At 34.1% G+C, this 13,331-nt stretch overlaps 1 protein-coding gene across 1 annotated transcript in view; it reads left to right on the top strand.

Annotated features, from left to right (window-relative positions):
- LOC101320247 (UDP-glucuronosyltransferase 2C1-like) overlaps window positions 1-12,977 on the top strand; it is a 34,364-nt gene extending 21,387 nt beyond the window's left edge. The window contains exons 4-6 of the mRNA XM_019928030.2: window positions 4,524-4,611; window positions 5,957-6,176; window positions 12,519-12,977. Of these exons, the coding sequence (XP_019783589.1) occupies window positions 4,524-4,611; window positions 5,957-6,176; window positions 12,519-12,798 (588 nt within the window). The 3' untranslated portion in view covers window positions 12,799-12,977. The remainder of the gene's footprint in view (window positions 1-4,523; window positions 4,612-5,956; window positions 6,177-12,518) is intronic.
- Window positions 12,978-13,331: the final 354 nt, after the last annotated feature.

Here is a 13,331-nt window from a genome sequence, read left to right as displayed (position 1 = left end):
CATAATAGCTGAAAACTTCCCTAACTTGGGAAAGGAAATGGTCATCCAAGCAGAGACAATCCCAAATAGAATGAACCCAAAGAAGACCACACCAAGACATGTTGTAATGAAACAGCAAAAATAAAACATAAAGAGAGAATTTTAAAAGCCCAAGGAAAAAGGAACAAGTTAAGTACAAGGAAACTCCCATAAGGCTAAAAGCTGACTAGTCAGCAGAAACACTGCAGACCTGAAGGGAGTGGCAGGATATATTTTAAATAATGAAAGGGGAAAACTTACAACCAAGAACACTCTACCCAGTAAGGCTCTCATTCAGATTTGATGGAGAGTTCAAAAGTTTTACAAGCAACCAAAAGCTAAGAGAGTTCAGCACCACCAAACTAGGTTTACAAGAAAAGTTAAGGGGACTTCTCTAAGTGAGAAAGAAAAGCCCACAACTAGAAACATAAAAATTGCAAAAGGAAAAATCTCATTGGTAAAGGCAAATATACTGCAAAGTCAGTAAATCAGCCATGTATTAAGCTAGAAGGAAGGCTAAAAGACAAAATTATACAATCATGTATACTCACAATAACTAGTTAAGGGATACACAAAACAAAAAGATTTAAAATATGATGTCAAAAACAGTAAGTGTGGTGAGGGAAGTAAAAAGGCAAGGTTGTTTAAAATGCATTTAATCTTAAGAGATCAGCAACTTAATCAAGTACATATATTTGTATTTATTTTGCTAAGTACAGTGTGAGGAACATGGACAATAAGTATGTAATATCTTCACATGTTTTAACTAGACTTATCATGATAATCATTTTGACACATATAGAAATACCAAATCACTATGTTGTGTAACAGATACTATCATAGTGTTGTAGGTCAGTTTTATTTCAAAAACAAAAAAGAAACAAACAAACTCACAGAAAAACAGATCAGATTTGTGGTTATCAGAGTCAGGGGATTGGGGAAGGGACAATTGGAAGAAGGTGGTTAAAAGGTTCAAACTTCCAGTTATAAGATAAATAAGTACTAGGGATGCAATAGACATCATAAATTTAGGTAACACTGCTGTACTTTATATGTGAAAATTGCTAAGAGAGTAAATCCTAAGAGTTTTCATGTCAAGAAACTTTTTTTAAAATTTCTTTAATGTTATACCTGCTGTGAGAATCATTTCATAATGTATGTGAGTAGAATCATAATGCTGTACACATTATACTTACACAGTGCTGTATGTCAATTATATCTCATAAAACTGGAAGATAAAAGAGGATATTATGAAAAGTTGCACAACAAAAATTAGACAATCTAGAAGAAGTGGATAAATGCTTTGAAAAACTCTATTTACTTACACTGACTAAAAAAGAAACAGATTACTTCAACAGACCTATATCAAATTAAGAGACTGAATTAGTAATCAAAGACCTGCCAAAAAGGAAAAATCAGGGTCAGATAACATCAATGGTAAATTCTACCAAATGTTTAAGGAATTGAATAATTAAGGTAATACTTTTCAAATATTCAAAAAATGTGGAAAGAAGGAAACAATAAATTACTCTATGAGGCCAGATGTTCCCTGTTACAAAAGCCAGATAAAGACATCACACAAGAATAAAATTAAGGACCATGATCATCTCTAAATATAGATATTAAAATACTCAAGAAAATATTTGCAGATCAGATCCGCTAGAATGTTGAAAACAGTATTCACCGTAGTAAAATAGTATTTATGCTATTTATGCAAAGTAAATAAATATTACATTCATTGAATTACCAAAAGTAAATCAATCAATGTAATACATTACATGATTATAATGAAGGGGAAATAAAAACACTATCAAATGACCATTTCAACTTACACAGAAAAGGAAGTTGAGAAAATCCAACATTCTCTGCTGATAAAAACTCTCAAGAAACTAGGAATAGAGGGAAAAGCCCTCAAAATGATACAGGGTATTTCTGAAAAACCCACAGCTAATATCATACTCAATGGTGGAAACTAAGATCAGGAACAATACAAGGATGTATTGTTTCACTGCTGTTATATAACCTTATACTAGAAGTTTTAGCATGGGAATTATACAGGAAAAAGAAATGAAAGGCATCCAAATTGGAAAGAGAGAGGTAAAACAATGTGTATTTGCAGATGACATGATCTTATGCATAGAAAATCTCAAGAATTCAGAAAAAGCTACTAGAACTAATTACCAAACTTAACAAAAGTGCAGAATACAAGATTAACATACAAAAATCAGTTTTGTTTATATAAATGTCAGTGAACACACTGAACATGAAATTTTTTAAACTCCATTTACGAAAACAACAAAACAAATACTTAAGAATGAACCTAATTAAGGAAGTAAAATATTTGCTGCTGAAAACCACAAAACATTATTGCTGCAAGAAATTAAAGAATACCTAAATACTTGGAAAGTCATCCCATGTTCATAGATAGGAAAGCTTAACATGGTTAAGAAGTCATTACTATCCAAAACAATCTACAGATTAATGCAATGCCTATCAAAACTCTAACAGCCTTTTTTATAGAAATGAGTAATCCAATCCTCAACCTCATATGGAACTATAAGAACTACAATCAGACAAAAAAATCTTGAAAAACAACAAAGTTAAAGGAGTCACATTTATAAACATTGAAATTAGAAATATGCTATAATACCTACAGTAAATTAACACTGTTGTACTGGAAGAAGGACAGGCATATAACCCAATGGAACAGAAGAAAATGCAGAAATTAATCCTCATATATATGGTCAATTGATTTTCAACAAGAGTGCAAGACCATTCAATTGGGGGAAAGGACAGTCTCTTCTCAACAAATAATGCTGATAAAATCTTGATATCCACATGCAAAAGATTGAAGTTGGATCCTTACCCTACACCATATGCAAAAGTTAACTGAAAATGGATCAGAGACAAACTTTAGCAGTAAAACTGTAACACTTTCCCAAGAAAATTCTCAGGGAAAACTTTATCACATTGGATTATGTCAGGATTTCATAGATATAACACCAAAGTATAAGTAAAAAAAGTAAAAAAATAAATAAATAAATTGGACTACATCAAATGCAGAACTTTTGTGCATCAAAAGATACTATCAAGAAAGTAAAATACAATGTACAGATTGGGAGAAAATCTTTGCAAATCATATCGCTGACAAGGAACTAACATGCACAATACATAAAGAACTCCTACAGCTCAACAACAGCAACAAAAACCCAATTGAAAAAGGGGAAAGTACTTGAATAGACATTTTTCCAAAGAAGGTATACAAGTGGTCAAAAAGTATATGAAAAGATGCTCAACATCGTTAATCATTAGGGAAATGCAAATCAAAGAACAAAGAGATACCACTTCACATAGGACAGCTATTATTAAAAAAAAAAAACAAGTGTTAATGGAGAAATGAGACCTCCTGCATTGCTAGTAAGAGAGCAAAATCATGCATCTTCTCTGGAAAACATTTTTGTCGTTCCTCAGAAAATTAAACACGGAGCTATCATATAACCCAATAATTCTAATCCTGGCTATATAGCCAAAAGAATTGAAATCAGGGGCTCAAACAAATACTTGCACACCAATGTTCACAGCAACATTATTCACAATAGTAAATGAGTGGATAAAGAAAATGTGATATACACACAAAACAGAATATTATTCAGCCTTAAAAAGAAAGGAAATTCTGGCATGGTACAACATGCATGACCTTGAAAACAATGCTAAGTGAAATAATGTTAAGTGGGAAAAGGGCAAATACTGTATGATTCCACTTATATCACAAGTCTAGAGTAGTCAAATTCAAAGAGACATGAAGTAGAATGTACTTTACCAGGGGCTAGGGAGTGGAGGAAATAGGGAGTTAGTTATTGCTTAATGGTACAGAGTCTATGTTAGGGAAGGTGAAAATATCTGGGGTATAGATAGTGCTTATGGTTACAAACATTATAGATGTATTTAATGCCACCAAATTCTATACTTACAATACTTTAAAATGATAAATATCATTATGTATATTTTACTATAATTAAAAAAGGCAATGCTTGATTCTATATTAATGTGTGTGTGTGTGTGTATATATATATATATATATATATATACACACACACACATACATATATATATATAACAAAGGTCAAAGCACTAACAGTTTCTTAGTGAGGTAAATAACATCTCTCCCCTTTGCCTCTGAAAACTGTTTCAAAAATCCTCTTTACCAGAATGGCTTAGTAACACCACTATGTAATTGTTTCAGGTACAGGTTATCTTTTTTCTTCATCTCCTAAGTAAGAATTAACCTGATGATGATAGCCTATCGATTAGGATTATTGCAAGCATTTGTAAACATGGTTATAGCATCAATGGTTTAAAAACATTCATTACTTAATCACTTCAGGTCTCAGTTTGCTTGTGTATTACCTGGAGGCACCGAACCAGATTAATTCTCAGTCAGTTGCTTCCTTCTGATAGGATGTGATTCTAAAAATTTTCTAGAGTAAAGGCATTTATCTTAACAGGTCCTATGGAGATACACAGGAAAGAAACCAGAAACTTTAGGAGCCAATACCCGACTATATGAGTGGATTCCACAGAATGATCTTCTTGGTAAGACCAAAGAGAAGCAAAATTAAATGGAAGTGAATGAGGGATAATCTGAATGATTACTCAGTAACAAATAAATCCAACAAATTTCTATTCAAAATAAGGAATAAACAACAACAACAAAAAACCCTTGATGTCTTCTTCACATTTCTTGTGGAGCTTGTTAAAGAAAAAATTATAAATGGCACTTGATAAAGACTGTAAGGCACACATTATTCAAAACCATCATGATACATATAGCTACTACTGCAATAGACTTCTACAGTAAGTCAGAGAGATTGGGCTCAACTCTGAGTGCAAAAAGGAAAAGTGGGAAATTTGTAGGCAAAGTTCAGAGTAGGGGGTGTCACTGGATGGCAGATTACTAAGGAAACCTCAGGGCCAAGTGGGTACCCTGGCAAAACTGCCTGAATCAGATTCTTGCTGAAGGCAAACATCACTTGGGGGATGGTGAAGTATGAAGCAACAGCTACATAGGGTGATCAGATATCAAGTTGGAAGAGTCTCGCTAAACTGACTTAGTAGGATGCTTGCTAAAATTGGGCAATGCAGAGATAAACAAATAAACCCCCAAATCAGGGCCTAGTTGAGAAGAGAGTTCAGAGGAGTTTGACTAGACTTTGGTCAAGGATAGAATCTTTGTTAAGTTCTAACATAAATATGGAATTTATAATTCTCGCATTTATGATACAATCTCTCCCTCCTCAGAATCAGAGTCAAGGAAAGTACCTTTAGATCAGGCTCTCATTAACTTTTGTATACAATATTTCAGCATCATCCTGACTCTGTATCCATTTTCTCCCACCTCTCTTCTCTTTTTCTCACTATAACTATTTGAAAAAAAATCTGATAAACCATTTCACCAACTATAATGTTATAAATGGTTCCATATTACTCAAAATAAAGGGCAAATTCCATTTTCCTAAACAGAAACCTCATGATCTTGCCCTCATCTATCTTTCTAGCCATTCTCACATTGAAACCCTGCATATATTACCCCCCTTCCCCAACCACAGAAGCATTTTTTTCTTAAATCCCTCAGTCCTGTTTACTAAAGAATTCTCACCCCAAAAACTTGTCCAAAGGCAAGTATTTTTCATCATTTAACTCTGTGCAAACCTTTCAGAGGCTTATGGGATCACTTAATTGCTGGAATCACTAGTTGCTGCTTAGCATGGAATAATCAATTGCTGCTTTCTTTAGAGTTTATAGGCATTTACATATGGCCTCATGGCACAGAATTATATAGAAGATGCTCCATAATTGAATTATTTATACAAGTGTCATGATTTTCTGTTTCTGAAACTCTTACAACATAGAATAATGATATATATTTTTTTCTTTTTAGGTCATCCCAAAACCAGAGCTTTTATTACTCACTGTGGAACCAATGGGATCTATGAAGCTATTTACCATGGGATCCCTATGGTGGGAATTCCTCTGTTTGGTGATCAGCATGATAATATTGCTCGTATAAAAGCCAAAGGGGCAGCTGTTGAAGTAGACTTGCAAAGAATGACAAGTTCCGATCTGCTTAACACTTTGAAAGCAGTTATTAACAACCCTTCGTGAGTATAGAATATATTCTTTTCTGAGAAGCATCAGTATTTTAAAAGGAGTAAATTGTTTTATTCTACTAAATTGATTACTTTTACATAATCACCAGGGGCTGGCTAACATTAAATATGATTGGCTTATACCTTTCAAATTTTATGAATGCATTTAGATTCACCTGGGCAATAGATTACTGGGCAACAACGTACAATCTCAAAGAAATACTAAATTTATTTAAATAAACTAAGCTATTACTAAATATTATTATTTTTATTAATAGTGTTTGTTGTTTATTTCTTAAAAATTGCAGATATTACCATTATAAAGAATTCAGGCAATATGACAAAAACATAAGGAGATAAAAATGAAAACCCACTTAACTCTCCTCATGTAGCTATAACCAATTACCAGTAGAAATATTACCTCAGCTATTTCCTTGTGCTAAATAATAAATAGAAAAGAAAAATAATCCTATAAAAATGGGATCATGTTACTTTTTAATTAAAAATATTTCAAGAGAAAGTCAATGAAGTAAAATTGAGAGCTCCAAGTGGAGCCATAGAAGACCCCAGCCTCCCTGTCCCCTGAAAAAGATCAACAATTAGACACTATCCATGAATAAAAATATCTCTGGGAGAGCTCTAAAGTTCACTTAAGAAATTTTAGCAACAATGTGGAACAAAAAAACTCTGAGAATAATCACACAAGAACAGTGAAGACAGCTTATTTATGCCTGCATCATCCCATCCCCAGGCCAGCATTGCTCAGCACCAACAGAGAAATTCCCAGCTAGAAAGAGTTCCTCACCAGGAAGGGAAGAGTGAACTGAGTGACCAGCTTCTAAAGCCTTTTGGGGCACAGAAGTAGAAAAACCAATCCTAAATTTGTATGAAGCCACAAAATATCTCAAATAGCCAAAGAAGTCCTGAGAAAGAAGAATGAAGCTGAAGGCATCCCACTTCCTACTTCAAACTATACTGCAAAGCTATAGTAAATTTAAAAGTATGGTATTGGCATAAAAATAGACACATAGACCAAAGGACAGGATTGAGAGCACTGAAACAAACCTTCATATACAAAGTTGAATAATATTTGAAAAAAGAGCCAAGAATAATCAATAGGAAAATGGTTGTCTCTTCATTAAATGGTACTGGGGTAAATTGATAATCATATGCAGGAGAATGAAATTTGGAACTCTATGTTCCATCACTTAGAATCATTGACTAGAAATGGATTAAATAGTAAAACATAACCTGAAACCATGAAACTCCCAGAAGAAAACAAAGGGGAAAAATTCCTTGACAAGGGTTTTGCCAACAATATTTTAGGTATGACACCAACAACACAAGGAACAAATGCAAAAATCAACAAGTGGGACTACATCAAACTTAAAAGCTTCTGCACAGCAAAATAAATGATCCACAAAATGAAAGGCAACTGGCAAAATGGAAGAAAATACTTGCAAAGTACATATCTGATAAGAGGTTAATATACAAAACATATAAAGAACTCTTATAAAGCAGAGTTACTGAATAGATACTTGTCCAAAGAAGACACACAAATGGCTAACACGTACATGAAAAGCAGTTTGATGTCACTAAGCATCAGGAAATGCAAATCCAAACCTTAATAAGGTATCACCTCACACCTGGTAGAATGGCCACCATCAAAAGACAAGGTATATTGTCTTTTCATCTTGTTTATTGTTTCCTTTGCTGTGCAAAAGCTTTTAAGTTTCATTAGGTCCCATTTGTTTATTTTTGTTTTTATTTTCATTACTCTAGGAGGTGGGTCAAAAAAGATCTTGCTGCAGTTTATGTCAAGGAGTTCCTACGTTTTCCTCTAAGACTTTTATAGTGTCTGGTCTTACATTTGAGTGTCTGGTCTTTAATCCACTTGAAGTTTATTTTTGTGTATGGTGTTAGGTAGTGTTCTAATTTCATTCTTTGACATGTAGCTGTCCAGTTTTCCCAGCACCACTTATTGAAGAGACTGTCTTTTCTCCATTGTATGTTCTTGCCTCCTTTGTCATAAATTAGGTGACCATATGTGCATGGGTCTATCTCTGGGCTTTCTATCCTGTACCATTGACCTATATTTCTGTTTTTGTGCCAGTACCATACTGTCTTGATTACTGTAGCTTTGTAGTATAGTTGGAAGTCTGGAAGCCTGATTCCTCCAGCTCCGTTTTTCTTTCTGAAAATTGCTTTGGCTATTTGGGGTCTTTTGTGTTTCCATACAAATTGTAAAAATTTTTGTTCTAATTCTGTGAAGAATGCCATTAGTTTGATAAGGATTGCATTGAATCTGTAGATTGCTTTGGGTAGTATAGTCATTTTCACAATATTGATTCTTCCAATCCAAGAACATGGTATATTTCTCCATCTGTTTATGTCATCTTTGATTTCTTTCATCAGAGTTTTATAGTTTTCTGAGTACAAGTCTTTCACCTCCTTAGGTAGGTTTATTCCTAGGTATTTTATTCTTTTTGTTGCAATGGTAAATGGGATTGTTTCCTTAATTTCTCTTTCTGATTTTTCGTTGTTAGAATATAGGAATGCCAGAGGTTTCTGTGCATTAATTTTGTATCCTGCAACCTTACCAAATTCATTGATTAATTCTAGTAGTTTTCTGGTGGCATCTATAGGATTTTCTATATATAGTATCATGTCATATGCAAACAGTGACAGTTTTACTTCTTCTTTTCCAATTTGTATTCCTCTTATGTCTTTTTCTTCTCTGATTTCTGTGGCTAGGACCTCCAAAACTGCTGAATAAGAGTGGCAAGAGTGAACATCCTTGTCTTGTTCCTGATCTTAGAGGAAACGCTTTCAGTTTTTCACCATTGAGTGTGATGTTTGCTGTGGGTTTGTCATACATGGCCTTTATTGTGTTGAGTAGGTTCCCTCTATGCCCATTTTCTGGAGAGTTTTTATCATAAATGGGTATTGAACAAAAGCTTTTTCTGCATCTATGGAGATGATCATATGGTTTTTATTCCTTAATTTGTTAATATGGTGTATCACATTGATTGATTTGCATATACTGAAGAATCCTTGCATCCCTGGGATAAATCCCACTTGATCATGGTGTATGATCGTAAGGACAACCTTCAGAATGTGAGAAAATATTTGCAAATGAAGCAATGGACAAAGGATTAATCTCCAAAATGTACAAACAGCTCATCATGGAGCTCAATATCAAAAAAAAAAAAACAAAAAAGAATCCAATTAAAAAATGGGCAGAAGACCTAAATAGACATTTCACCAAAGAAGACATACAGATTGCCAACAAACACATGAAAAGATGCTCGACATCACTAATTATTAGAGATAAAATCAAAACTACAATGAAGTATCACCTCACACTGGTCATAATGGCCATTATCAGAAAATCTAGAAACAATGAACGCTGGAAAGGGTGTGGTGAAAACGGAACCCTCTTGCACTGTTGATAGGAATGTAAATTGATACAACCACTATGGAGAATAGTATGGAGATGCCTTTAAAAACTAAAAATAGAACTACTATATGACCCAGCAATGCCACTCCTGGGCATATACCCTGAGAAAACCATAATTCAAAAAGAGATATGTACCACAATATTCATTGCAGCACTATTTACAATAGCCAGGACATGGAAGCAACCTAAATGCCCATTGACAGATGAATGGATAAAGAAGATGTGGCACATATATACAATGGAATATTACTCAGCCTTAAAAAAAATTGAGTTATATGTAGTGAGGTGGATGGACCTAGAATCTGTCACACAGAGTGAAATAAGTCAGAAAGAGAAAAACAAATACTGTATGCTAACGCATATATATGGAATTAAAAAAAATGGTACTGATGAACCTAGTGGCAGGGCAGGAATAAAGATGTAGACATAGAGAATGAACTTGAGGACACAGCGGGGGAGGGGGAAGCTGGGGTGAAGTTAGAGTAGCAGCGACATATATACACTACGAAATGTAAAATAATTAGCTAGTAGGAAACAGCAGCATAGCACAGGGAGATCAGCTTGGTGCTTTGCGATGACCTAGAGGGGTGGGATAGGGAGGGTGGGAGGGAGGCTCAAGAGGGAGGGGATATGGGGATATTTGCATGCATTTGGCTGATTCACTTTGTTGTACAAAAGAAAGTAACATAGATTGTGAAGCAATTATACTCCAGTAAAGATCTATTAAAAAAAAAATAAGACAAGTTATAACAAGTGTTGGTAAGGATATGAAGAATGGGGAACTCTAGTGCACTCTTGGTGGGAATGCAAATGGTGCAGTGACTATAAAAAAGAAGTATGGAGGCTCCTCAAAAGATCAAAAATAGAACTACTACACTCTCCAGTAATCCTACTTCTGGGTATGTATCTAAAGGGAATAAAAACAGAATATGGAAGAGATATCTTCACTCCCATGTTCATTGCAGCCTTGTTCACAATAGCCAAATATAAAAACAACCTAAGTTTCTGTCAGTGGATGAAAGGATAAAGAATATGTGGCATATGTATATAAAGGAATATTATTCAGCAAAGAGAAAATAGGAAATCTTTCCATTTGTGATAATATGGCATCATGCTAAATGAAATACATCAGAGAAGGAAAAATACTGTATGATAGCACTTATATTTGTATATAAAAAGTGAAACACACAGAAACAGATACTAGAGTGGTTGTTACCAGGAGCTAGGAGTTGGAGGAATGAAGAGATGTTATACAAAATTACAGACTTTCAGTAAATTGAAACTTACTTCAGTGAATAAGTTGTGGGGAACTTTGAACAACATGAAGATTAGCTGTAATCATAGATAAATAAATTCCTAATGATGAATGATTATATTTATTATGTTATTCTTTCTCATAAAAATCAAATAAATATACTCTGTGAGGAAAAAACATTAAAATTAAAAGTATTGCCAGCCTTTGGATAAATATTTCTTTAATATCAGATAAATTCTTACTAAAAATTTCATATAAATCTATGAAAAAATTTTGACAGTAGAGATTAGAATAATTATTTTGTAAATGTTTCCAATTTTGGTCAGTATAGAATGACTTTTACTTGAAGTCAATTCTCAACTTCCAGCCCATGTCTCTTAAACATCACATGTTAATTTCTGTCAGCTGCATTATCATTACAACATTATCAAAGCTTACAACATACACATCTTGTCCATGACCACATTTCCAACATTGTTTAGCATTAGTTTGGTGTTTATATGGACTTGATGTAATTCATGTTTTATTACAGTATTTCTATTCCTGAACGATTTTATTATTTTTTTATCTGACAAATATTTTGTTTCTGTGTCTTGGAGCTTTTGTTGTTGTTGTTTCCTTGTTTTCCTGAGATATATCCAGAGGTATTTACTCCTTAAATTCTTGTGTATTAAGAAAGGCCTGTAGTATTTTCTTTTTAAACAAAGAGCAACAGGACTTTGTATAATTTTTTTTTTTAGCCACAATTATCTTCCTCAGAACTTTCTACATGCTGTTCCACTATTTTCTATAATTTAATGTTCTGTATTCTCCATCAATGGTGACTGCACTTCAGTGTGGGAGAATAACCTCCCTTCTTCATGTCCTTCACAAACCCAAGGAAATCCTTTTTCTAAGTCAGCCGTTCAAAAACTTAAACCAAAACCAGGGACTGGTCTTCTGTTCCTTGACTAAAATTAGAAGGGTTAGTGTTCTAGTTATTGCCATTTTTCCCTCTCATCACTGCACTTGCATCCCTCTGTTGCTTGAAGCAAAGTTTCCAGCATCTACTCAATCTCAGGCCCTACTTCTTGCCCATAGGGTCATATTAAGCTTTTTGTTTTCAATTGAAATATCAGGGCCGTGAAGATCACAGACTGAAATCTTTCTTGCTACTGTTGAAGACTAGCTTCTTGTTAACACTAACACTCCAGACAGAACCTGGGGAAGGTTGAGGGGGAAGGGGAAGGGGTTCCTTTCTCATAGACCTACCCCTCAATGCTGCTTCCTGTCACTATCATGTTCCCAATACCATACTCAGCAAATGAGATCAAATTCTATATTCTCAACTCACATATTCTACATTCCTATTTCTGAACATTTAAAATTCTACTTCCAATTAGAAATTATTTTTTCCCCTACCTCCAATCATTACTAAGACTATGAAACATCCAATGAATTCCAGCTGATAGACCACCTTATCTAGAAATATCTCGAGGAAACAAACTTTCATGTGCATTCTGTGCCCTTAGTGATATATTTATGAAATAATGTATTAATAATTATGTAATATACCTTTGATAATATATAAAAATTTTAGGTATTTCATGTCCTTAACAAATTTTTCAAGTGAGTATCTACATATTTATTCAATCCTTAGCTATAAAGAGAATGCTATGAAGTTATCAAGAATTCACCATGATCAGCCTATGAAGCCCCTGGACCGAGCAGTCTTCTGGATTGAGTTTATCATGCGCCACAAAGGAGCCAAACACCTTCGGCCAGCCATCCACAACCTCACCTGGTACCAGTACAATTCTTTGGATGTGATTGGGTTCCTGCTAGCATGCGTGGCAACTTTTATATTCCTGGTCACTAAATGTTGCCTGTTTTGTTACTGGAAGTTTGGTAAAACTGCAAAGAAGAAAAAGAAAGAGTAGTGGGGTTTTTTTTTGTTTTTTTAACAGTTGGGCTGGAAACCTTGATAAACTCCATCTGAATTAATCCAGCCACTGATTTGAACAGATTCCTCTCCTACTCTCCTGGGTTCTTATCCATTCCTCAGCTTATCAGGTCAAAGATCAAAGACTCACCCCCAAAATGTGCCACATGATTTAGAATTAAGGTTTAAAATAATCTATTCTCTAAAAAGAGATGATAAACAAATAAACACATGGAAGTTGCTACCATTAAAGACTTAGTGTTTTACTTCATTCATTGCTTTCAGCTCAACAAATTGAGATGCTGCTTGAGGTCTTAGGAACATAATGATTAACAATTTTCAGTACTGATCATATTGAATATTTCCTAAATATCTAACATCATTTTGGGTCCAGCATGTAAGAATTATTACATATTATCTAAAGGAACTTTACAAGAAGTAGTGTAGAGCATACTCTCTCTAGTCAGAGTTTCCCTTCCAATCAGGAAGGTCAGGAGACTGTTAGGGTTTCTACTCTGCTATTAAGCACAT

The sequence above is a fragment of the Tursiops truncatus genome, chromosome 5, assembly GCF_011762595.2.
Source record: "Tursiops truncatus isolate mTurTru1 chromosome 5, mTurTru1.mat.Y, whole genome shotgun sequence".
NCBI lineage: Eukaryota > Metazoa > Chordata > Mammalia > Artiodactyla > Delphinidae > Tursiops > Tursiops truncatus.
This window is presented reverse-complemented; position numbering and strand designations above follow the sequence as displayed.